Consider the following 27,199-nt stretch of genomic DNA (forward strand, 5'->3'; position numbering starts at 1 on the left):
TGTGTTTCCTCCACTTCCTCTCATTCCCAAGGTGTTGAGAATTGTAAGAATAAGCAGGGTCAGAACAATCCTCATTGTTCCAGATTGGCCACGGAGGACTTGGTATCCGGAACTGCAAGAGTTGCTCACAGAAGATCCGTGGCCTCTTCCTCTAAGGCAGGACCTGTCTGTTCCAAGACTTACCGTGGCTGCGTTTGACGGCATGGCGGTTGAACGCCGGATCCTAGCGGAAAAAGGAATTCCGGAGGAAGTCATTCCTACCCTGATCAAGGCTAGGAAAGACGTGACATTGAAACATTATTACCGTATATGGCGGAAATATGTTTCTTGGTGTGAGGCCAGAGCTGCTCCTACGGAGGAGTTCCATTTGGGCCGTCTACTTCACTTCTTTCAAACAGGAGTGACCTTGGGCCTAAAATTAGGGTCCATAAAGGTCCAAATTTCGGCCTTATCCATTTTCTTTCAAAGAGAATTAGCCTCTCTTCCTGAGGTACAGACTTTTGTGAAGGGGGTGCAGCATATTCAGCCTCCCTTTGTACCTCCGGTGGCGCCTTGGGATCTTAACGTGGTGTTACGTTTCCTCAAGTCACCTTGGTTTGAACCACTCAAAACTGTAGAGTTGAAATACCTCACTTGGAAAGTGGTCATGTTGTTGGCGTTAGCTTCGGCGAGACGTGTTTCAGAATTGGCGGCTTTATCGCATAAAAGCCCATACTTGGTTTTTCACGTGGATAGGGCAGAGTTGAGGACTCGTCCTCACTTTCTGCCAAAAGTGGTCTCATCTTTTCATGTGAACCAACCTATTGTCGTGCCTGTGGCTACAAGGGACTTGGAGGATTCCGAGTCCCTGGATGTAGTCAGAGCTTTGAAGATTTATGTGACCAGAACGGCTCGGATCAGGAAGACTGAAGCTTTGTTTGTTCTGTATGCGGCCAACAAGGTTGGCGCCCCTGCTTCAAAGCAGACTATTGCTCGCTGGATCTGTAACACGATTCAGCAGGCGCATTCTATGGCAGGATTGCCGTTACCGAAATCGGTTAAGGCCCACTCCACTAGGAAAGTGGGCTCTTCTTGGGCGGCTACCCGAGGGGTCTCGGCATTACAGTTGTGCCGAGCTGCTACTTGGTCGGGGACAAACACCTTTGCAAAGTTCTATAAGTTTGATACCCTGGCTGAGGAGGACCTCCTGTTTGCTCAATCGGTGCTGCAGAGACATCCGCACTCTCCCGCCCGTTTGGGAGCTTTGGTATAATCCCCATGGTCCTTACGGAGTCCCAGCATCCTCAAGGATGTTAGAGAAAATAAGATTTTACTTACCGGTAAATCTATTTCTCGTAGTCCGTAGAGGATGCTGGGCGCCCGTCCCAAGTGCGGACTTCTTCTGCATGACTTGTATATAGTTATTGTTAGGCGCGCGGTCCGGGGCTTCCTCCTTGCCCGGCGCCTAGCAACTAGGGACGCCGTACGCGCTGAGCCGCCGGGTCCCTAGCAACGCTAGGACGCCGTGCGCGCTGAGCCGCCGGGTCCCTAGCAACGCTAGGACGCCGGGCGCGCCGAGCCGCCAGGACCTTAGCAACGGGGACGCCACAGGCGGACCGCTTTCCCCGTTGCAGGGTTGATTATTGAAGTGTTCACATATGTTTCTCTGGTCGTGCAGCAAGGCAGCTGCACGACATTTATGGTAGTCAGGCTCTGTACTCTGATTGGAGGGTTCCCTGTTAAATGCCTCCTCAGTGCCTCACACAGACGCCGGTGATAGCTTCCTGCATGCTGCTCATGTTTGGTGAACGTCTGTTCCTGGTTAGCTGTGTCCGGTCCCTCCAGTTCTCTGAGTTCCTGAATCTTGGAGTTAGTCACCTGGTCCCAAGGAGTTCTTCTGGTCCAAAGTTACCTGTGGCAGTCGATTGAGGTTCTCTCTTGGTTTCGTGAGTGGCAGCCTGCCGTATGTTGCGGCCTAGGCCAATTTAGTATTGTTCCATAGTCCTCTCCGGTACTCGGCGGTGCCGTGTAGGAGAGTGGACAAGTGGAATATTTTGGTTGTTCTTTTCCCTGGCGGTAATCCGCGCATACTTTTAGTTTCAGGTTTGCCAGTAGCCCCTGGCCTTGTTGTTTAGTTAGAGGGCCCCTTGTTATCACCCTGTCTCAGTTCACTCTTTGTCTCTCATTAAGACCTGAGGGGGCATCAGAGTTGGGCAGACGTAATCCGCCCTTCAAACGCGGCTGTCATGGGCCCAAGAAACCATAGTCTCGCAAGAGTGTACTGACAGCACGGGTGAGACAACGGAGATAGGGTGCCAGGGGCTATTCCCATTCCATTTCCCTTTCCCAGCATTACGTCCTGGTACTCAGGTCCACCGTATAAGATCTCCCCTGACCTGAGTATCAGGATCATAACAGTTATTGCTTACATAAGGGTTATGTTATAGTTTTCGGTGATACCGTGGCTATGTTGTTGTTCATACTGTTAACTGGGTAAGTTTATCATAAGTTATACGGTGTGATTGGTGTGGCTGGTATGAATCTCGCCCTTAGATTTACAAAAATCCTTCCTCGTACTGTCCATCTCCTCTGGGCACAGTTTCCCTAACTGAGGTCTGGAGGAGGGGCATAGAGGGAGGGGCCAGTGCACACCCAGAATCCAAAGCTTTATTAAAGTGCCCTATCTCCTGCGGAGCCCGTCTATTCCCCATGGTCCTTACGGAGTCCCAGCATCCTCTACGGACTACGAGAAATAGATTTACCGGTAAGTAAAATCTTATTTTTCCCTACAGAGAGATATTGGGGGTTATTCCGACCCGATTGCTCGCTGCAGTTTGTCGCAGTGCAGCGATCGGGTCAGAACTGCGCCAGCACCGCAGTGCCGTTGCTGTCGCTGGGCAGAGGTGGCTGGACGGTGGCGTTAAGCCGCCATTTAGGGGGAGCGGTCCGGCCAAAGCAGGCATGGCTGGACCGTTGGGGGCAGGCCGCGGCGGCCAGCGACGAACATCTCCCGGCCAGCCGCAGGAGCTGCGCTGGCCGGGAGTTACTCCAGAAATACAAAAGCATCGCCGCTGTGCGATGCTTTTGTATTTGTGTGTGTGTGGGGGGGGGGGGCTGGCACTGACATGCGGGGCGGACTAGCCCTGTGCTGGGTGTTCCCCCTGCATGTCAGGGAAGACGATCGTAGCTGTGCTAAATTTAGCACAGCTATGATCAACTCGGAATGACCCCCATTAAACAGATGTTAATGATTAGTGGTAATATAGCTATGCAAGCTTAAAAGGTGCTTAACTTGCTCTTACCCACTGCAGTGCTGAGGCCGAGTAGAATCTCCCCCATCCTGACACCTACATCAGGGCCGGTTCTTGGGCGCTGTGCGCCCCGGGCGACAATAGGGGGCGTGGCTTTGTACAGGGGGCGTGGTCATTTACGCCCCCTGTACAGACTGAAATGATGTGCGGTGCGCGATGACGTCATCGCGCACCGCACAGCAAAGGTCCTCTCCACGAAGGGAAACTAGACGCGTGGCAGAGCACCTTCACAGCGGCAGCGGGGGGCACAGCAGCAGCGGATCTTGCCCTGGTGCGGCGCCCTCCGGAAGACGGCGCCCCGAGCAAAAGTCCTGCTTGCCCGTGGCAAGATCCGCTACTGACCTACATACTCGAAAGCACCCTAGTTTGAACAAATAGAGTCACCTCTTTTCATCCATACACCCTCTTAATAATTATCTGGTGATACCAGAGAATAACGGGATACGGTCTTTAGGTCGGCATGCATTATGTCCACATGGTCAGTAGGTCGACATGGTAAAAGGTCAACATGAGTTTTGTAAAAAAATTTTAAACTTTTTTATACTTTACGATCCGCGTGGACTACAATTGGGAATGGTAACCTGTGCCGAGTGCAGCGGTAGCGGAGCGAACTGAGCCATGCGAGGGGGCACGGTGCACTAATTGGGGTTCCCAGTCACTTTACGAAGGCAATGACACCAAAAACAGTAAAAAAACAACAACTCATGTCGACCTTTTTCCATGTCGACCCTTTTCCATGTCGACCTATTGACCATGTCGACCAACAGTTGTCGACCTAATGACCCATACCCGAGAATAACATCCTACGTTAGCGGTCGGTGGCAGGATCGTTCTAATGCCTAGATTTCCTCCTTCCCGGTTTCAATCTAGAGGTGTCCTCATTTGATGCATTAGGGTAGGATGTCTAGTTTTCAAAATGCCTTGTTGAGCTGTATTATTCACAGTTTGGGCCTGAGTCGGATGCAGTGGAAATGAGAATAGATCTCACAAATATTTGTAAAATGCGTATGTGCTTTTGAAAAGCGATCGATGATTTTGCATGGCTTGCACCGTGCATATGGGCACGGATGAAGAAAGAAAGCACAGACCGATTGAAATGCACCCCTCTATGCATTTTATTAGAACTAGCAAAAAAAAGTATAATGAACTAAAAATTTTAAGGGCAGCTTTTATTATGAAAACCCATGTGTAGAATTCTGCATTTTGCGGTTTTAATTATTGCAGTTTTAATTTGTGAAAAAAAGGCTTTGGGTATTTTGGTAGATTTTCTATGCCATGTGAGGAGGTGCAGTATAAACCAACTAATGGTGTTTTCTTAAACTTCAAAGTCGCCCGGAAAAAACAAAGACTAACTTGTCCTTGTAAAGCATAAAATAGTTAATTATATTGCTGTTGGGATGTGACCAACACAGGGGTGAGAAAAGCCTTTGAGATAAATGTAAAAAAAACAACAAAAAAAACTTATGCATGGTATTGCTGCTTTAATTCTTGTGTTATTGGATTGCTGTTTTCCTAGCACTGAATGATGCACCTGGGTCACCATTCAGCACAAACACTGTATTTAATATTACAAACTCCACAAATATGACACAAATAGGGCATGTGAAAATAGTCTTATTGTTCCCCATGCTTTGGTAATATGAATACAAAAAGGTTATATAGGAACCGTCCATGGCTGTTAACCTTCTAGAAGGTGCTAGATAAATGACAAGTAGAATCTGTTTGGTTGTTCTGACCGACATCTCCTAATTACAATCAAAAAATGCATTGAAACTTCCAAAAATTGCCATTTTGGGAGGTTTACCGCAATACATTTTGATCCCTATATACATATTAAAAAGGACCCGTTTACAGCAGTCTTCCAAGGTTTCTATGGGGCTGTGGTGTGCCCACATGCAGTAAGCTCCAGAAGTGTAAGGGAAGCAATAGAACAGCGGTGGCCAACCCGCGGCTCTCGAGCCACATGTGGCTCTTTCAACCTCTGCATGCGGCTCGATCACCTCCCGGCCACCGCTCCCTCCCTCTGCTGCTCACCGCGCTGCTGCTGTGAGGGGAGGAGAGTGCAGCGTGCGCCTCTCCTGCCCCTCGGTGTCTACCTTCAATTCGGCGACTGGCCCGTGAGCCAATCAGAGCTCGCGGACTGGCAGGCAAGGCTCCTGATTGGCTTCCAGACCGCAAGCTTTGATTGGCTCACGGATCGGCGCCTAATTAAAGATAGACACCTGCGCCACCGCCGGAGACTGAGGGGCATGAGAGATGCATGCTGTGCTCTCCTCCCCTTACACACAGGACAGCAGCAGCACGGTAAGCAGCAGGGGAGGGGGCACTGTGAGGACATGTGTACCAGGCACTGGGGGCATTTCTGTATCTGACACTGGGGGCATTTCTGTATCTGGCACTGGGGGCATATCTGGCACTGGGGGCATTTCTGTATCTGGCACTGGGGGCATATCTGGCACTGGGGGCATATCTGGCACTGTGGGGCATTTCTGTATTTGGCACCGGAGCATATCTGGCACTGTAGGGGCACTTCTATATCTGGCACTGGGGGCATTTCTGTATCTGGCTCTGGGGGCATATCTGGCACTGTGGGGACATGTGTATCTGCACTGGGAGCATATATGTATCTGGCACTAGGGGCATATCTGGCACTGTACGGGCATTTCTGTATCAGGCACTGGGGGCATTTCTGTATCTGGCTCTGGGGGCATATCTGGCACTGTGGGGACATGTGTATCTGCACTGGGAGCATATATGTATCTGGCACTAGGGGCATATCTGGCACTGTAGGGGCATTTCTGTATCAGGCACTGGGGGCATATCTGTATCTGGCACTGTGGGGGCATTTCTGTATCTGGCACTGGGGGCATTTCTGTATTTGGCACCGGAGCATATCTGGCACTGTGGGGGCACTTCTATATCTGGCACTGGGGGCATTTCTGTATCTGGCTCTGGGGGCATATCTGGCACTGTGGGGACATGTGTATCTGCACTGGGAGCATATATGTATCTGGCACTAGGGGCATATCTGGCACTGTAGGGGCATTTCTGTATCAGGCACTGGGGGCATATCTTTATCTGGCACTAGGGGCATATATGGCACTGTGGGGGCATTTCTGTATCTGGCACTGGGGGCGTTTCTGTATCTGGCACTGGGGGCATATCTGTATCTGGCACTGGGGGCATATCTGTATCTGGCACTGTGGGGGCCCTTCTGTATCTGGCACTGGGGGCATTCCTGTATCTAGCACTGGGGGCATATCTGGCACTGGGGGCATATCTGTATCTGGCACTAGGGGCATATATGGCACTGTGGGGGCATTTCTGTATCTGGCACTGGGGGCGTTTCTGTATCTGGCACTGGGGGCATTCCTGTATCTAGCACTGGGGGCATATCTGGCACTGGGGGCATATCTGTATCTGGCACTAGGGGCATATATGGCACTGTGGGGGCATTTCTGTATCTGGCACTGGGGGCGTTTCTGTATCTGGCACTGGGGGCATATCTGTATCTGGCACTGGGGGCATATCTGTATCTGGCACTGGGAGCATATATGTATCTGGCACTGTGGGGATGTGTATCTGGCACTGTGGGGCATATATGTATCTGGCACTGTGGGGACATGTGTGTGTATCTGGCACTGTGGAGGCATATACAGTATGCATCTGGCACTGTGGAGACACCCATGTTTTGGTGTTTTTATATGTATGTGGCACTGTACTGGGGCATAATATGTATGTGGCACTGCACAACATGACGAAAAATGGGCTTATGATATGAGGTCATACTCCTAAAACGTCATACCGAAAGGTGTGCGCACAAAAATGGGGTGTGGCTTTGTGACAACTTCGCCAACGCATAATAGTGTTTCTTACCCTTGACTACAAATCTTTTCTGGCTCTTTGCCTGTGACTGGTTGGCCACCCCTGCAATAGAACATTTACCACACACATACAAGAGATGCTTTACCAGATTCCATAGTCCATTGGTGCACCTAGTTTTGCTGGGCTGTGCAGAAACAAGATTTCCTTTTGTAAAGTGACTGAAATTAGCTACACGGGTCAAGAGAATGCATTGTACAGACGTCCTTTGCTGACTTCCACATACTTACTTTTGAAATGATTAGATGTGTGTTTCTATGGAACTGATTCAGAGGTGGATGCAGTTTTGATCCTTTAAGAAAGGCCGATGGTTTGTGATCTGCATGTGTGTCTGGGCCGTACTGCGCATGTGCGTGATGGTCTTTGACGGTGGCCGCAGTGTGGTTTTAGGCACAGTTTGACTGCAACCATTTGGGGGCAGTGACGGGGAATGGAGACGAAAACACAAGTGTGCTGGTGCCGCTATGGGGGCGTGTCACAGCAGCGGTTGTGTCTTTGGCACAGAATCACAAGCCCTGGCAGCATATTTGCAGTGGACATTCTGAGCAACCATAACGTTGTTTTGAGGTCCAATTATCTGACTGATGTTTTTTGATGTTCATCTGATGTGGCGTCTTCGGATGCGGTGGTGATTGTCTCACTAGCATATCTTCTCAGGTCTGTTGCAAACTTATATGCATACACCCCTGAATCAGGCTCTTAGCATATACTGTTATATTTATTACAGACTTTTTCAAATGGTTGGCCCTCATCAGGACCCAAAGGATATTTAATGCATTGTGTATACGCCAGACCTGTGTTGCACATGTGCAGTATGGGCCTGTGACAGCGAATGCCAGACTGTATTAGACTGTCAGTGATTAACAGTTTGATACCGTTTGTGTACGGGGAAGGGGGGCAGCGACAGTCCCCATTTCTTAAAATAGAAGCGTGTTGCTGGCGTTTCAGGGGAGAGTCGATACCAGGATCTTGATCAGAGGACGGAGGTTTCCTGGCCTCTGTGTAGCAAATGCGGTGGCCAGCTTTTGTGACCAACATGGGTTATGCAGCCAGCCGATGGTGTGGGAGATGATCCGATACTGGTCGGATCAGCAATGCAGCAGGAGAGTGATGCCCCCTGCTGTATTCCATAGTAACATAGTAATTGAGATAGAATAGAGGCAAATTGCCCATCGTGTTCAACCCGTATTAAGTTGTGATGATTCTAACCCATCTTCCCTGTTAAGTTTGATTAACTTTCAGGAAAAACCAATACCTTATTGCACAGTGGTTCGGGCCGCTGCGGCCGCTAAGTGTATTCGCTAAACCTTTATGAATATGTATACACGTTTGCGTAAGCACGCCGACACGCTGTGAGCACAATGCAGCTACGCGTGTGGGTGAATACACCTTAAATCCTTAACAGAAATGGAATGCGACACCAGTAGTTATATGTTATGTTGTGGTCCAACACAGCAACAAATATTTACTTAAAAGGGGTAAACACAGAATATACAACACTATTACAGAGAAGAAGCTACAACCAATGGATACATACGTTTGTTCGCCTGCGCCACCCGGATCCGGTCCTCAGTCAATCTGGAAAGATGACCTTCAGAGAATAGACTGAGGCCGGCCAGGAGGTTTGGCTTTTATGCAATAGTCCAAAGCATGAAACAAAGGAAACTGTAAGCTCTTCATCCATAGGTCAAGGGGCAGGTCATTTACAGTATGTGAAGGGTCATAGGTTGGTTTGAACAGGTGGGCGATGCTTGGTCCAGGTGTACTTGCTGGTGTCCGCCACTGGGTTCCCGCCGAATATCAGGAGTACAGTACATAAAGTGAGATATGACTATTGTATTCCTGTGCACAACTATGCGAAGGAGCATGCGATTATCTGCAAACTGCGATCGGAATATTGCCCATGAATTACTGTACATGTGGATACCAAACAGTATGTTCTGACCTATTTCTGTCCCCTCACAGCCTGTAAAGTTGAATACCTCCGTTGCTATATATTCTAAGCAAGTGTAAGTTGCTGGTGTGGTGCGTGTAGACTATGTGTAAATAATGCACTATGTGTATAAAATATAGAATATGTCTATGTGGCATTTCTATGCGTATGCTACCGTATTTACTCATACCATGCGCTAATACGCAAGGCCCGCGAGCCAACGTACGCTGCGTGCGAGTATGCGCATGCACGGCAGAACCCGTGCACGCACAGAGTCCACTCTGTGTGGTGTTTGCACGTGATGCATGTGGGTATAATATTTTCGACTTCGACATCCCTTATTCCCATCTTAGAGCTATTGCAGCTGCTTCCATGTAAGCAGAGCGATAGCATCTCTATCCACATCTGAATAAGGGGTATTATTATTTATACTTTATGTACGTGTCAGCTGAATGGTATTTTTTTCCTTCTGTCTCCTACCTGGAACTGATACAATTAAAATGTTTTTAATTCTAGTATACACATAAATATTGAAGCATTTAATTAACACAACAATAGATTTTCTTTGTGTCCCAGCATGATCCATGCGTAAAGACAATTGTGAGGTTCATATGTGTATTAGGAATGGGATCATAGACATTTTGGCTTATTTTAAAATATGTACTTGTATACAACTCCATTACAGGGATCATGGTTCTGTGCTTGTAGCATTTTGGTTCCTTAGTCATAAATCTCGTCTCTTCATTATATTATGTCATGCTGTCCATCTCATCTGTGATATCTAACATACACAATTCCTAATCTTCCTCTTAGTGAGTAACACTCGTTCCTTACTCTGCTCTGTCTTAGGGTACAACTGGATATCCCAAAGGAGCGACTCTGAGCCATCGCAACATTGTAAACAATGCGACTTTTGTTGGGATGAGATATGGCTATAACTGGAGGAAGGTGAGAGACTCAATACACGTAGGACATGATTCAGATATGGACGCAATGTCAGTGTACGCAGTGGAGCGATTTTTATTTATTTTTTGCCACTGCGCATTTGCCTGTTGCTCTGCACATGTGCTGCGATGGTTTTGCAGTGGTGAGCACAGCCACAGAGAGGATTTATTCGCAAAGTGAGTGGTATTGGGAGAGTGCAGGCATGCCGCAGTTGCTTCATGGGCATGTCACAGCTTGCCTCTGCGATCCTGTAGATAGTTGCAATTACTCTGGCATTCTACTTTGAGTGGCCATGTTGCGCGACCATAGGATTACTTGGGAGGTTGATGCTGATTGATGTTCATCCATTGATTGCATCTTTGGGCCTGATTCAGAGATGTATGTAAACCCGATGGTGCCCCCAAGCTGCAGCCTGATTGATAGGCATACCAGCATTTGGGGGTGTGGGCAGAGCTGGGCAAAGTTCCCGAAAAACGGGGGAATGGCGCCTCCATTTTCTGGGAGTAGTGAGGACCCAGTCTGCGCCTTCAGATACAGATTTCCTGGCCTCTGCAGCATGAACAGCCTGGCCGTCCTGTGTAACCTGAGGCCTACTCCGATGGCCGATGTCCATGGAAGTGATCTGGTGATGCACCTTCAGACGCAGCACTGGATCACAGAAGCATGCAGGAGGCGTCCATCTATGAATCCGGCCCTTTGTACGCAAGCAGCAATTCAGAGGCACATACAGTGGACGTTTCAATAGAAATCCTGACGGCTGTGACATTTGCATATTTTTGCAAAGCTGATGTATACAAATACACAGCTGCGATGCATTTACGTACATTTCTGAATCAGTCCCCTAGTTTACACATTATACTATATAGGCTAATCACCATACTTTACCCTTTTCATTGTCATTTCTTAAGGGAGACCGGGTAGCTCTTCCAGTACCCCTGTATCACTGCATGGGCTCCGTTCTTGGCAGTCTTATAATGGCTGTCTATGGTCCCACGCTGGTCTTGCCATCTCCAACTTTTGAAGCCCGAGCTGTGCTGGAGGCCATTTCAGCAGAGAAGTAATTTATTTATTTTAGTATTTGTGTTCCTATTTAAATGAATAATGTCTGAGTGTTTACTCTGTTCGCTATACACAATTGTTGCTAATATATATATATATATATATATATATATATGTGTTCCTATAAATAAAATCTGTAGAATCTGTGAGTTCTGATGATGTCACTTCGGTGGTCATCAGGAAAACCTGTGTGTTATAAGAGAAGTCACTTTTATTTCCATGACCTACATAAAGAAATTCTTGTCTCTAGCTTTGGGCCTTTTATATGGGAACAGACTCCTCAGTGACTTCTAATATCTTGATAATGTCTAAACTCCTGGTGATGTTGGCTGTATACAGATGTGTCCTCATACCCCTATCATGTATACATCATACTGTGTGAGAGGTGTAGCATACCGTCTTTTTATTTACATTTTGTGTCTTACATACACCGCAGACATAGTAAAACACCTCTTGCAGTGTACTAGAGACGCTGGGCTGCAACTTTAACCACACAGGAATTAGTTTTAGACACATCCAAAGTCACAGAGGAAGCTCAACTGAACTTAAGGGCCCTACACATTGAGCGATCCGCCGCCGAGCTGCTCGATGGCGGATACGGCTGACGGGCGACCCGGCAGTGGGGGGGCAGTGATGGGGGGAGTGAAGTTTCTTCACTTCCCCCTTCACCCGTCTCCATAGAAGTGCAGAAAAATATGGATGAGATCGTCCATATTGGCCTGCATGCACAGGCGACGGGGCACCAGCGATAAACGAGCGCGGGGACGCGCATCGTTCATCGCTGGTGCCTCCACACTCAAAGATATGAACGGTATGAACGAGATCGTTCATATCTTTGAGTATTATCGCCCAGTGTGTAGGTCCTATTAGAGTGAGAGAAAGCCACAGCTGCTGCTTCTTAGCCCTCCTTAGATACAGGCTCAGTCTCACACTGATGTACAAGTGTCACACATCAAACTGATCAGTCCAGTCTAGCTAAGTAGTTTTGTTGCTTTCACTTGTTTTATTTGTTTGAATAATACACATATTTGAGGAAAAAAGACGCACAATGCGGTCCAGTCACCTTGGACCTGGCAGACAGAGAGCAGATGTTTACGTGACTTGAGTAACAGAGTATGAGGTCACATCTGTGACCTGTAAAATAAATAAATATATATATATATATATATATATCTTATCAGATTAAGGGCCTAATTCAAGATACATGTAATGCAGATGTTTACACAAATCTCCAATGTTTTCAGATCTGCACGTGTTCAGAAGCAGCACTGTGCTTCTGCAAATCTGGAAATGGTGTGTTGGCCCATTTTCTAGGTGTGCTGAAGCCAGTGGCTGCGTCGCCTCAGGATTACTCACACAGTATGTCAGATGTTCACAAGGTTGATCCAAAGTCTTTGGATGTAGCAGCTAATCACAGAAGTCTGCAGTTGGCGGTTTTTAACACAAAACACCGCCTGTGGCTGTAGCTATAGTGTCCACCTCCTGATTCAGCCCCTGTATTATTCAATGTACGCAGTTTATTACACAAGCATGTATTTCTGTGTTATTTGCCTTGGTGAATATATGTTTTTATTTTGGATTAATATTATTTTCAGAACTTATGGTGGCACGAAATTCTTCATCATTGTACATTGAAGGAATAGAGCATAAAACATAAACTATAGAGGGCTACAAACAATATACAGAACAGGCAAGAATTATAACTCCAATAATAGCAAAAAATTAAGCATAACACGTAAAGTACTGAGAAAACAAAGCTTAGTAGCGAACATGCAAGAGGAATAATACAAGGACACACAGACCACATGAAAGTGGACATAAAGACAGTATTGAAAGAAACCTGTATGTGAAAGATTACAATTTTGGTTTTCTTTTCTTTTATGTTAAATGTAATAGTCTTTAGATATCCATAAGTATAAGTATATTGGCGATAAACATGTTACTACAACTACTGACTGACAAACTCATGCGTACACAGAAGAATAATATTTCTCCAGATATAGATAAAACACTGCCATCAACTTTCAGTTAGGTCCATATATATTTAGACACTGATACAATTTTTTGTATTTTAGCTGTTTTCCAAAACATATTTCTGTTAAGCTGGCGATACACCTAAAGATTTATTGTCCGATCTGGATGGTTGGCGCTAAAACCTAGCAATATATGGGGGCAAATGACCATTGACCATTTGCTCCTAAATGCCGTAAAACTGACAAAAATGGTCGTTCAGACAAATTGGTTAAATCAAGTGGATTTAACAAATTTGTGTGATTGACCATTTTTGTCTGTTTTCCAGTGTTTGGGAGCAAATGGTCAATTGTCATTTGCTCCCACCCATTAACAGATTTTAATTCCAACCAGCCGGATCGGACAATAAATCTTTAGATGTGTGGCCGGGCTAACAGTTATATAATGAGTATGATATTAAAGTGCAGTTTTTCAGCTTTAATTTTAGGGTATTCACATCCAAATTGAGGGAAGGATTTAGGAATTCCGGCGGTCATTCCGAGTTGATCGCACGCTGCCGATTTTCGCAGCGCAGCGATCAGGTTACTACTGTGCATGCGTATGCACCACAATGCGCACACGCGTCGTACGGGTACAAACAGCATCATTGCTGGGCAGTGCTTCTAGCGACGAATCCATTCGCAAGGGTGATCGCAAGGAGATTGACAGAAAGAGGGCGCTTATGGGTGTCAACTGACCGTTTTCTGGGAGTGTTTGGAAAAACGCAGGCGTGTCCAGGCATTTGCAGGGCGGGCGTCTGACGTCAATTCCGGGGCCGGACAGGCTGAAGTGATTGCAAGGGCTGAGTAAGTTCAGACCTACTCTGAAACTGCCCCAAATTTTTTTCGTCCCGCTCGGCTGCACATGCGATCGCACACTTGCACAGTGAAAATACACTCCCCCGTGGGCGGTGACTATGCGTTTGCACGGCTGCAAAAAGTAGCTAGCGAGTGATCAACTCGGAATGAGGGCCCACAACTGTTTAATTTGTACCCCCTTCTTTTTTAAGGGCCCAAGGGGGTGATTCATACCTGATCGTTGCTGTGCGTTTTCGCCCAGCAGGCGATCAGGTACTAACTGCGCATGCGTATGCACCATAATGTGCACGCGCGTCGGATAGCAACAAAGGGCATCGCCAGTCAGCGACTTGATGGTGCGAAAAATCCGATCACACGGGCATTCGCAAGGTGATTGACCGGAGGAAGACGTTTGTGGGTGGTAACTGACCATTTATTGGGAGTGTCCGGAAAAACGCAGGTATGGTGTCTGATGTCAGCTCCGACCCCGATCAGCCTGTTGTAGGCTGCGCAGAGACTGCAGGTCTGAATCACACCCCAAAAAGTAATTGGACATTTGACTCAAAAGCTGTTTCATGGCTAGGTGTAGGGTATTCCTTTATTATTTCTTCATCAATTAAGCAGGCAAAAGACCTGGAGTTGATTCCGAGTGTGCATTTGCATTTGGAAGATGTTGCTGTAAACCCACAACATGTGATCAAATGAGCTCTCGATGCAAGTGATAGAGGCCATCCTTAGGCTGCAAAAAAAAAAAAAAACTCCATCAGAGATATAGTGGGAACCTTAGGAGTGGCCAAATAAACAGGTTGGTACATTCTGAGAAAAAAACAAACACACTGATCAGCTCAGCAACACAAAAACTCCTGGACATCCATGGAAGACAACTGTGGTGGATGAATGCAGGCTCCTTTCCTTGCTAAAGAAAAACCAATTCACAACATGTGAAGAACACTTTCCAGGAGGTAGGCATGTAATTATCCAAGTCTACCATAAAGATAAGAATACACGAGAACAAATACAGAGGGTTCACCACAAGGTGTAGACCATTCATCAACTTCAAGAATAGAAAGGCCAGATTAGACTTGACATCTAAAAAAGCCAGCCCAGTTCTGGAACAGCATTCTTTGGACAGATGAAACTGAGGTCAACCTGTACCAGAATGATGGGAAGAAAAAAGTATTTTTAAGGCTCGAAATGGCTGATGACCCAAAGCAGTCAACGGTGGAGGCAGTGTGATGGCATGGTTATGCATGGCTTCCAGTGGTAAAGGGTCACTAGTAGAAGACATATATGGTCTGCTTAGTTTTAGCCTTTTCAGCCAAATTTACCAATTTACTGCGAAAGCAACACAGCTTTTTGTTTTTGTTATTTTTTTCCCACACAGAAACTTTATTTTCATGTATTAAGCCTTAAGGAAACCAACATATATACTGTACATAAGTCCCATCAATGAGGGTAACATATCTGGTTGGTGGTGTTCCCTAGAGTCCAATTACAGTACTGCAAACAAAGAGAGGGAGGAAACTCTTGCCGGGCCACCCAGGAGTTTTTTTTAAGACAAAGAAGTGGAATATTCTGCAATTTGCGAGTCAGTCACCCGAGCTCAACCCGATTTCACTTGCTAAAGACAAAACAACTAGAAAAACTCATTAACAAACAACAAATAATGACATCTGCAGTAAAGGCCTGGCAATGCATAACAAAGGAGGAAACCCAGAATATAGCGATTGCATTGGTTCTAGATTTCAGGCAGTCATTGCAAGTATGAAAAATAAACATGTTATATATGATTGTTAATTTGTCCAACTACATTTGAGCACCTGCAAAAAGGGGATTGTGTATAAAAATGGTTGCAATTCCTAAACGTTTAATACGATATTTTTTTTCAGATTGTTCAGTAGCAGATATGTATATAGCAGCATACGCTGAAAGAGGGGCATCTTTGTGTTTGCATGTTTTTGTGCTTCCTTTTACATGTTCTCCTGTTCCTTACATGTCCCCCTGTCGTTATAGCTATAGTTATGTACTTTTTATATATGAATGTCTTTTGTTTCTGATCAAAATCTGTGCAGAGATTTCAGCAGGCATTATGTGAGAATACTAGTGTGTTCTACTGTCATTTTTATGTATTGTTCTCTCAATGTACCACAGATGTACAAGTTTTTACGGGACCCCTACAATGTACGTAGATATGTTGGGGCAGCCAGACTATGCTTCTCTTACATCTACCCTCATTAATGGTACGTAACAGTCAGTTCGCATCCAGCATAATGTAACCAACTTAGATTAGAAGTGGGGTTTCCATATGGCTTAATGTGATGCTGAGTGGCCAGTGATCATCAAAAGCACTAACACAGGCATTCCCAACCTCTGTCCTCAAGGCACATAACAGTTATATAATGAGTATGGTATTAAACTGCAGTTTATCAGCTTTTATTTGAGGGTACTCACATCCAAATTGGAGAAAGGGTTTAAGGGGGGTACACACGAAGAGATCCGTGTTTAAAATCGAAGCAATCTGACTAGATTGCTTAGAACTTAAGCACAGATCTGCTGTGTGTATGCCCCCTAGCGATAGCGCTATCGCCAGTGCAAGAATGAGTCTGCATGCAGGCTCAATCAGGTCGCTCACTTCAGTGCTGTGTGAAGTGAGCGGCCCCCCATCCCCCTCCCCCTCGCTCAGCACACATCACGCTGTGCTGAGTGGGGGGAGAGATGTGTGCTGAGTGGTCTGTGATAGATCGATCAGCACACATCTCTTTAGTGTGTACCCCCCTTTAGGAATTACAACTGTTGAATTTGTACCCCCCTCCAGCCAGATTGGTCAGATAAATCTTTAGGTGTATGGCCAGCTTTACAGTCCAGGTTTTAGAGATATCCAGGCTTGAACACAGGTGACTTAATTAGTACCTCAGTTATTTTGATTGAACCATCTGTGCTGAAGCCTGGACATCACTAAAACCTGCACTGTTAGTGTGCCTTGAGGACGGAGGAGGTTGGGAATGCCTGCACTAACATTTTTTTTTTTAAATTCAATAATTTTTGTTGGTTTTTCACTTTGCAATTAAACAATACAACAAAACTACTAAACATACAGTGTTCCAGATAAGGGAATACGCAGATTCCCATCCAAAAAGTTTCAATCACAGCATGTGAGATGTGCAGGCTCCACTCATGCATATACATTTATAAATCAGGAGAAGTGACAGATATGGAGACAAATTATTCAGCTATAATAATCATATATATCTCAAAAACTAATCAACCAACTATATTTGTACAACACATAACCTCAAACCCGGGCAAATGGGTGGCCGGCCGCGGCCCCATGGGCGATACACGAAAGGGAAAACAACGCCATCAGTACAGACCCACCTACACACCTCCACACAATCCCCATGGTACATGGCCCATCTCTCCATCCCGTCATCATATTGGTCACATTGTAGCAAGTAATCAGTCACTATGGTTCGTTGAATTAGGAGAGTGGAGCCATCTGCCCCATAGGTCGTGATACTTTTTCCTTGCTTTTCTAGCCATGTATACATATTTTTCGTGAGCAGCCGTTTCATTGACAAGCGAAACCCATGACTGTACTGTGGGAGCATCCTTAGCCAACCATAATCTAGCGACACACACCTTGGCTAAAGCACACAGATTAATCAGATATCGTCTGCTAGGAGCATACAGGGTCTCTTCCTTCAAAGCCGACAACACACATACCACCGGAGTACACACATCCAATGGAATACCAGTCGACACCATAATACTAATTACACCAGACCAAAACACTGCCATCCTGGGGCAAAGCCAAATAATGTGCCAAAAATCAGCATCCAGACTGCCACATTTAGGACATCTGGTGGTATGCGTACCGCCCATGCGGGCCAATCTCACTGGTGTCATGTACACTCTGTGTATAATAAACAATTGGATTTGCTGATATCTAGTGGTGGTGGTAGATAACCGTGGGGAGCAAAGAGCATTCTCCCATACCTCGTCAGAAATTGTTCCCAGGTCCGATTCCCATTTATTTCTAAGAGAGGATAATGGGTCAGAGTAGTGAGAGCGGAGCATACTTGTATAAATACTGGATACCAAATGCCCGTTACCAAGATTCTGTAAGAGTAACTTGACTGGGGAGGCCAGAATCTTCGGAGGGGTATTAGAAAACTGTACAGTAATCGCATGTCTCAGTTGCAAATAACGATAAAAATAAGAGGAGGGTAAATTATAGTCCTGTTGGAGCTGCTGGAAAGATTTCAATATATCGCCATTATACAATTGCCCCAGGGATGTTACCCCCCACCTACCCCACACCGCCCTAGTATGGAGCGAGGCTAATTCTGGGAGACCAAGGACATTATCTAATGGAGTGTCTGGGTCTATACCCTGGCCCAGCAATATAGTATGTACCCGCTTCCACACAAGAGTGGCCTGCCTTATTATAGGGACCTCAGACAATTTAGCGTTCCCACAGAGTAACAACTGCAACGGCGTGCCATCAGGATACTCCTGCAGAAACATTTGTGAGTGTAAGGTGAGTCTGTCGGAGTCAGACATGCCTGCACTAACATTTACATAAAATGTGTCCTTATGCCAAGGAAACAAGATGGATATTTATGCAGTCTGTGTATGGTAAAATGTCTAGTCTGCTATACATGTTTTAATTTCTTAACTTTATCTATTCAAGTCAACCTTGGAGGCACAGTTTAGTAGCTGGACCATCCTGAGTCAGTTGTATTATTTAATGCCATATGCCGAGAAAAACTAAAGCAACAGGCTTACCTGTCCAAACAGGACATTATAATTGGCTAATAATCACTTGACATTTACATCCAATCATGAGGCCGATACAGAGTTGAATGTAAGTTGACTGTATAACCTGGTCAGTGCAGTCACTGTTGTCAACTAACCAGCTAACTTATTGGCTCAGATGTAGGCCTGTGTCTATTAGTCAGACTTACTGTAACTAACTTCAGGGGCAGCTGGTAAGGGAATCACAAAGTGAATATTCATATTCAGAATATTCATCAAACATACAAAATCTGGGACCAGGTAATTACAACCTAAAAATGTACATTTCTTATGTAGTGACCTACGTGTCTGAACATGGCTAAGAATAGGAGATGCACAATCAAAACTCTTAAGGTGCATATACACGTGGCGATATTTTAAACGATGTTGCTCCTTTTCACCCTTCTGAGCGATATTGTTTGTAATATCACCCAGTGTGTACGCTACAAACAATGGGGGTAATTCTGAGTTGATCGCAGCAGGAACTTTGTTAGCAGTTGGGCAAAACCATGTGCACTGCAGGGGAGGCAAACATAACGTGCAGAGAGAGTTAGATTTGGGTGTGTTGTGTTCAATCTGCAATCTAAATTGCAGTGTAAGAATAAAGCAGCCAGTATTTACCCTGCACAGAAACAAAATAACCCACGCAAATCTAACTCTCTCTGCACATGTTATACCTGCCTCCCCTGCAGTGCACATGGTTTTGCCCAACTGCTAACAAAGTTCCTGCTGCGATCAACTCAGAATTACCCCCAATGAACGATGCGCGCTCCTGCAGGTCGTTAATGAGGTCTTCTGTTGTCTGTGCATGCAGCTCAGTTTTGGCTATGTCGTTAACAAGAAGGTGCATATCGTTAAGTGTATACGCTACAAACGACCCCCATGAAATTCCGACCCAGTGCCTGAAAAACCCTAGTATCGGATGACTCCTGTATATCGTTGGTCATTTGTAAAAATCGTTCAGTGTGTTCGCTCAATATTATTTGTCCGGGACTCTGGGAAGTTCACGTGGCATCGTTCAACTATATCGCTCACGGAGCAAATTGTATAATGTGTACGCACCTTAAGAGCTGTGTGTGCAAATGCTAGGAGCTTTGGAGATAAAATTCCAGAACCAATTGCAATAGACAAGGGATGATTTGGATATTGTAGCTATTATGGAGTCCTGGCGCAATGAAAAACATGACTGGGACAGAGCTATACCAGGTTACCCTTTATTTAGAATGAATAGAATGGTAAAGATCGGAGGAGGGGTAGCAATGTATCTGAAAGAGTATAAATGGAATTTTAATACAAAATTTTGACAAAAAAACTGATGTCCTTTGGGAGACCATAGAAGTGGAGGAGAAAGACATTATTTGCACTGGGGTGATCTATAGACAACTAGGCCAGGGAGAAAAACTGGACAGGAAACTGTTGCAGGAAAAACCCTAGTATCGGATGACTCCTGTATATCGTTGGTCACGCCCGCGTTTTTCCTGGCACTCCCAATAAACTTTCAGTTACCACCCACAAATGGCATCCTTCTGTCAATCACCTTGCGAATGTCCGTGCGATTGGATTTTTTGCACCATCCCGTTGCTGACCGGTGATGCCCTTTGTTGCTGTCTGACACGCGTGCGCATTGCAGTGCATACGCATGCGCAGTTAGTACCTGATCGCCCGCTGTGAAGTGATCAGGTCTGATTCACCCCCATAATACCCACAAATGGTGACAGAATATCAAACATAGGGTCTAATTCAGACCTGATCGTAGATGTGCTACAATAAGCTTCCCTGGGGGGACGGCCAGCACAGGGCTAGTCTGTCCCGCATGCCAGGTCCTGCCCCATCGCGCAAGTGCAAAAGCATCGCACAGTGGCAATGCTTTTGTATCTGAAGAGTAGCTCCCCACCAGTGCAGCTCCTGCGCGCTGGCAGGGAGCTACTCGTCACTGCTTGGGTCGCATCGGCTGCGTGTGATGTCACGTAGCTGCCGCGGCCTGTCCCCCACAATGGTCCGGGAACGCCTGCGTTGTCCGGACCGTACCCCCTAAGCGGTGGCCAAACACTGCCAGCCCACCCCTTCCTGCCCAGCGACCGCCTCTGCCTGTCAGTCAGGAAGAGGCGATCGCAGGGCTGAGAAAGCCATCGGCGCAGGCGCATGTGCAGTTCAGACCTGATCGCTGCTGTGCGAAAACGCACAGCAGCGATCAGGTCTGAATTAGCCCCATAAATATGGGCGAAAACCTAGGATCCAGTGACCATCAAGCAGTGTGGTTTACTATAAATTCAGCAGGAACCAACTCATGTCACAAAAAAACCCCAAAAGGTGTTGGATTTTAGTAAGACTGATTTTGCAGTTATGCGGAGATGTATAAGCGATTCATTGGTAGATTAGAGGGGTGTAGTACTGCTGACCGGCGGTCAGGAGACCGCCGGTCAGCTTACCGACGCCTGGATCCCGGAAGCTTACCGACGCCGGGATCACGGCGGGGAGGGGTGAGTGCAGCGCTCGCCACGCTGCGGGCTCGGTGGCGACCTGCGGTCGCCACGGGTTCTATTCCCACTCTATGGGTGTCGTGGACACCCACGAGTGGAAATAGTCCCTGTTGGTCGGCATGCCGACCATCGGGATAGTGACCCGTCGGGCTGGTGGAGGAGGTCATGTGACTGTCGGTCAGCTGACCGGCGGTCACATGAATACCACCAGATTGGAGGAACTTGGAAGGAGTGCAGGAGAGGTGGGGAAACTTAAAAGGTGCAATACTAAAAGCAACAGACCTTTGCATCAAAAGGTTTAAGAAAAGCACCAGGAAAAGAAGGCAGTTTGATTTACAAAAAAAGTATCAACTAGTGTGAAAGTAAAAAAGATGGCCTTTAGGAAATATAAGCAAAATTAAATGAAGACAAAGAGGAGTATATCGTCAGGCGGAAGGAGGCTAAAAAGGTAATCAGACGTGCAAAGGCACAAGCTGAGGAGAAAATTGCCCTGTCAGTAGGTAAAGGGAGGAAAACTCCCTTTACCTACTTATTGATTTTTTTTTGCTCAGTGACTAAAATAATAGATGAAGGTGGGGCTGTCAATGTAGCATATCTAGGCTTTTGATATGGTCCCACAATGCAGACTGCTAAATAAACTCAAAAATGGGGGTTTAGATTCTAATGCCAGGTACACACTGTGCGATTCAGACTACGGCCGATATTGACTATATGATCTGGCCGGAGGCATGAACCTCTAATATAGTCAATATTGGCCTGCCTGCACAGTCAATTTTTCCTTGTGATGTCGATACCGTGGGACCGCGCATTGGCATCGCGAGGTATTTCCACACGGTGCAATGTTTTCTACCGATATGGACTATATAGTCCATATCGGTGGTTAATATCACACCGTGTGTAGGCCCCTTTATATGGTTGAATGGATAATAACTCTGCTGCAGGTTAAAAAACAGAGTTGTAGTAAATGGAGTGCAGTCTCTGGAGGGAAAGGCTACAAGTGGTGTACCCCAGGGATCTGTACATGCACCAGTGCTTTTTAATATCTTTGTTAGGGATATTGCAAATGGTATTAAAGGGAAAGTATGATTTTATGCAGATGGCACAAAAGTATGCAATAGGGTAGACACACCAGGAGGTGTGAAACAAATGATTGAGGATCTAGGTATTCAAGAGGAATGGTTAAGAACTTGGCAACTGCAGTTGAATGCCAAAAAATGCAAAGTCATGCACCCAGGTCTCAGAAACCCAAAGTCTAAATATAGTGACTGCACTATTATAAACACTAAATGAGGAGGAAGGGTATCTAGGAGTCACTATGTTAGGTGACTTTAAGGCAAGTACTCAATGTAACAAAGCAATGAGGAAGGCAAGTCAAATGTTTGGTTTCATAGGGAGAGGCATGGCCGGATTATAGGAGGGGCAACAGGAGTGGCCGTCACCGGGCTCCCACACACAGACTCCCCTCTCAGAGGCAGATCGATCGACAGTGGACAGTACTAATAATGAGGCAGACTGACTTAAGTTATTATTAGTTGCCGTGAGCAGTCGCAGCAAAAGCAACGGAGACCGAGGAGAGGAGGAGGGGGCTCATCCCTACCTGGTCTTTCATCTTTGGCTCCTCCTTTCTGCTGTTGCTAGCGGGGACTGACTCGTAATTGTGATGTCAGATCCCCCATCCCCTGCTGCAGCCGCCCCGCTCCCTGACCTTGCCAGTTGTGAGTGGACCCAGCCTCCCAGGTAGGCACCACACTCACCAATGAAGGGGGGGAGGGGGGTACTCTTTACCTGGGCCAGATGGAGGGGCCTGGCATGGGCCCAGGTCCCGCTGCCCCTCCTTCTCTGTTCCCAGTTCCAGACAGTAGGGAGAGAAAGGACTGAGTGCTGCAGCAGCAGCCTCTATCTCCCCCAGCCCAGCACATTGCACAGTCTTCTATCTCCCTGCATCTAGAGAAGCAGCATTGTGCGTGTGTACATACATAGTATATATACTGTATATGCATGTACTGAAATAAAATAAATAAATAAAAAAAAAATATATATATATATATAGAGAGAGAGAGAGTATTTGATAGGGCCCCCACATATTTGTTGCCCAGGGGCCCTCACAGACCTTAATCTAGCCCTGGGGAGAGGAATCAGTAGCAGAAATAAATAATTGATAATGCCACGATATAGGTCATTGGTACGCCTTATCTAGATCACTGAAAAGAAGGGTAAGGGGGGACATGATAGAAACTTTCAAATATATCAGGTATTTTAACAAGGTACAGGAGGGAGACATTCTTCAAAGGAAAATAAATATTAGAACACAAGGACACATGTTAAAACTGGAAGGTGGTAGGTTGAGGAAATATTACTTTACAGAAAGGGTAATGCATAGGTGGTAATAGCAATTTAAACATTCTTGGGAAAGGCCTAAGAATATACTTACAACAAAAATAAAAATAAGGATCAAATAGGGTTGAGGTTACCAAAAGGTAAAAAAGGGGCAGATTAGATGGGCTAAATAGTTCTTATCTGCCGTCAAAATCTGTTTCTGTGTAACTGTTATTTTCTTTTATTTTCCAGGCCTCCTAGAGGTAGGAATCAGGTCTGCAACCAATCAAGCCACCTATTGATTTTGTTTTCCTACATTTTTTTTTCTAGGAGTTATTGCTGGATCCATTGCTCCCCCTGAAATTGTAAGGAAACTTGCAACAGAAACCAACATGAGAACTATCTTGGTAAGTGGCCCAACAATGTTTTCATTTAATGCTTATGTATACATTACGTTTAAGTGCATATTTGCAGTAAACCATATCAATCTATTAGATAAGTATTTACTCTGCAGATATGGGTATTTTCACACAATTGCAGCCCGTGCAGAATACTACAATAGAAAACCTACATCTTGCATTTGTTCAACCACTGGTGCAAAATACATGGAGATGTTGATGTTAAGCAGCAGCAGATTCTGGTTGGCTATGTGTGTCTTGATCTCTTCTGTTCCACTGATACAGTGACTACTAGTAGTGTGGCTACTGCAGTCTATTTGCATTAATTAACTGATATTTGAAATCGCTGTGTGGCACAAAAGAAGATTCTCATGTTATTTTTTTTATACCTTTGTTTTTGTATTTGCATCTGTATTTAATTGTGTTTTACATGGTAAATCATTTTTCTCTAACGTCCTAAGTGGATGCTGGGGACTCCGTAAGGACCATGGGGAATAGCGGCTCCGCAGGAGACTGGGCACATCTAAAGAAAGCTTTAGGACTATCTGGTGTGCACTGGCTCCTCCCCCTATGACCCCCCTCCAAGCCTCAGTTAGATCTCTGTGCCCGAACGAGAAGGGTGCACACTAGGGGCTCTCCTGAGCTTCTTAGTGAAAGTTTTAGTTTAGGTTTTTTATTTTCAGTGAGACCTGCTGGCAACAGGCTCACTGCATCGAGGGACTAAGGGGAGAAGAAGCGAACTCACCTGCGTGCAGAGTGGATTGGGCTTCTTAGGCTACTGGACATTAGCTCCAGAGGGACGATCACAGGCCCAGCTTGGATGGGTCCCAGAGCCGCGCCGCCGGCCCCCTTACAGAGCCAGAAGGCAGAAGAGGTCCGGAAAATCGGCGGCAGAAGACGTCCTGTCTACAACAAGGTATCGCACAGCACTGCAGCTGTGCGCCATTGCTCTCAGCACACTTCACACTCCGGTCACTGAGGGTGCAGGGCGCTGGGGGGGGCGCCCTGAGACGCAATAATAAACACCTTGGATGGCAAAAAATGCATCACATATAGCTCCTGGGCTATATGGATGCATTTAACCCCTGCCAAAATACATAAAAAAACGGGAGATAAGGCCGCCGATAAGGGGGCGGAGCCTATCTCCTCAGCACACTGGCGCCATTTTCCCTCACAGCTCCGTTGGAGGGAAGCTCCCTGGCTCTCCCCTGCAGTCACTACACTACAGAAAGGGTTAAAAAAGAGAGGGGGGCACAAATTAGGCGCAGTATTAACTATACAGCAGCTATAAGGGGAAAAACACTTATATAAGGTTATCCCTGTATATATATAGCGCTCTGGTGTGTGCTGGCAAACTCTCCCTCTGTCTCCCCAAAGCTAGTGGGGTCCTGTCCTCTATCAGAGCATTCCCTGTGTGTGTGCTGTATGTCGGTACTTTTGTGTCGACATGTATGAGGAGAAAAATGATGTGGAGACGGAGCAGATTGCCTGTAATAGTGATGTCACCCCCTAGGGGGTCGACACCTGAGTGGATGAACTGTTGGAAGAAATTACGTGACAGTGTCAGCTCTGTATAAAAGACAGTGGTTGACATGAGACAGCCGGCTACTCAGCTTGTGCCTGTCCAGACGTCTCATAGGCCGTCAGGGGCTCTAAAGCGCCCGTTACCTCAGATGGCAGATATAGACGCCGACACGGATACTGACTCCAGTGTCGACGGTGAAGAGACAAATGTGACTTCCAGTAGGGCCACACGTTACATGATTGAGGCAATGAAAAATGTTTTACACATTTCTGATAATACGAGTACCACCAAAAAGGGGTATTATGTTCGGTGAGGAAAAACTACCTGTAGTTTTCCTGAATCTGAGAAATTAAATGAGGTGTGTGATGATGCGTGGGTTTCCCCCGATAACAACTGATAATTTCTAAAATGTTATTGGCATTATATCCTTTTCCGCCAGAGGTTAGGGTGCGTTGGGAAACACCCCCTAGGGTGGATAAAGCGCTCACACGCTTGTAAGGGCTCTATCCTCTCCTGAGATGGCCGCCCTTAAGGATCCTGCTGATAGAAAGCAGGAGGGTATCCTAAAATGTATTTACACACATACTGGTGTTATACTGCGACCAGCAATCGCCTCAGCCTGGATGTGCAGTGCTGGGTTGGCGTGGTCGGATTCCCTGACTGAAAATATTGATACCCTAGATAGGGACAGTATATTTTTGCCTATAGAACATTTGAAAGATGCATTTCTATATATGCGTGATGCACAGCGGAATATTTGCCGACTGGCATCAAGTCTAAGTGCGTTGTCCATTTCTACCAGTAGAGGGTTATGGACACGTCAGTGGTCAGGTGATGCGTATTCCATACGGCATTTGGAAGTATTGCCTTATTAAGGGGAGGAGTTATTTGGGGTCGGTCTTTCAGACCTGGTGGCCACGGCAACAGCTGGGAAATCCACGTTTGTACCCCAGGTCGCCTCTCAACATGAGAAGACGCCGTATTATCAGGCGCAGTCTTTTCGTGGATAAGCGGGCAAAAGGTTCCTCATTTCTGCCCCGTGACAGAGGGAGAGGAAAAAGGCTGCAGAAATCAGCCAGTTCCCAGGAACAGAAACCCTCCCCCGCCTCTGCCAAGCCCTCAGTATACGCTGGGGCTTTACAAGCAGAATCAGGCACGGTGGGGGGCCCGTCTCAATGAATTTCAGCGCGCAGTGGGCTCACTCGCAAGTAGACCCCTGGATCCTTCAGGTGATATCTCAGGGGTACAAATTAGAATTCGAGACGTCTCCCCCTCGCCGTTTCCTAAAGTCGGCTTTACCGATGTTTCCTTCTGACAGGGAGACAGTTTTGGAAGCCATTCACAAGCTGTATTCCCAGCAGGTGATAATCAAGATACCCCTCCTGCAACAGGGAACGGGGTATTATTCCACACTGTTGTGGTACCGAAGCCGGACGGCTCGGTGAGACCGATTCTAAATCTAAAATCTTTGAACACTTACATACAGAGGTTCAAATTCAAGATTGAGTCACTCAGAGCAGTGATTGCGAACCTGGAAGAAGGGGACTACATGATGTCTCGGGACATCAAGGATGCTTACCTTCATGTCAAAATTTACCCTTCTCACCAAGGGTACCTCAGGTTTATGGTACAGAACTGTCACTATCAGTTCAGACGCTGCCGTATGGAGGGTCCACGGCACCCTGGGTCTTTACCAAGGTAATGGCCGAAATGATGATATTCCTTCATAGGAAGGGAATTTTAGTTATCCCTTACTTGGAAAATTCC

The 27,199-nt window shown here is 46.3% G+C and overlaps 1 protein-coding gene across 1 annotated transcript in view; it reads left to right on the forward strand.

Annotated features, from left to right (window-relative positions):
* Positions 1-27,199, forward strand: part of ACSF2 (acyl-CoA synthetase family member 2) — a 286,408-nt gene that overhangs the window by 127,155 nt on the left and 132,054 nt on the right. Inside the window, exons 7-10 of the mRNA XM_063960699.1 lie at positions 9,955-10,053; positions 10,959-11,107; positions 16,068-16,156; positions 23,840-23,916. Of these exons, the coding sequence (XP_063816769.1) occupies positions 9,955-10,053; positions 10,959-11,107; positions 16,068-16,156; positions 23,840-23,916 (414 nt within the window). The remainder of the gene's footprint in view (positions 1-9,954; positions 10,054-10,958; positions 11,108-16,067; positions 16,157-23,839; positions 23,917-27,199) is intronic.

Source organism: Pseudophryne corroboree, chromosome 3, assembly GCF_028390025.1.
Source record: "Pseudophryne corroboree isolate aPseCor3 chromosome 3, aPseCor3.hap2, whole genome shotgun sequence".
Classification (NCBI taxonomy): domain Eukaryota; kingdom Metazoa; phylum Chordata; class Amphibia; order Anura; family Myobatrachidae; genus Pseudophryne; species Pseudophryne corroboree.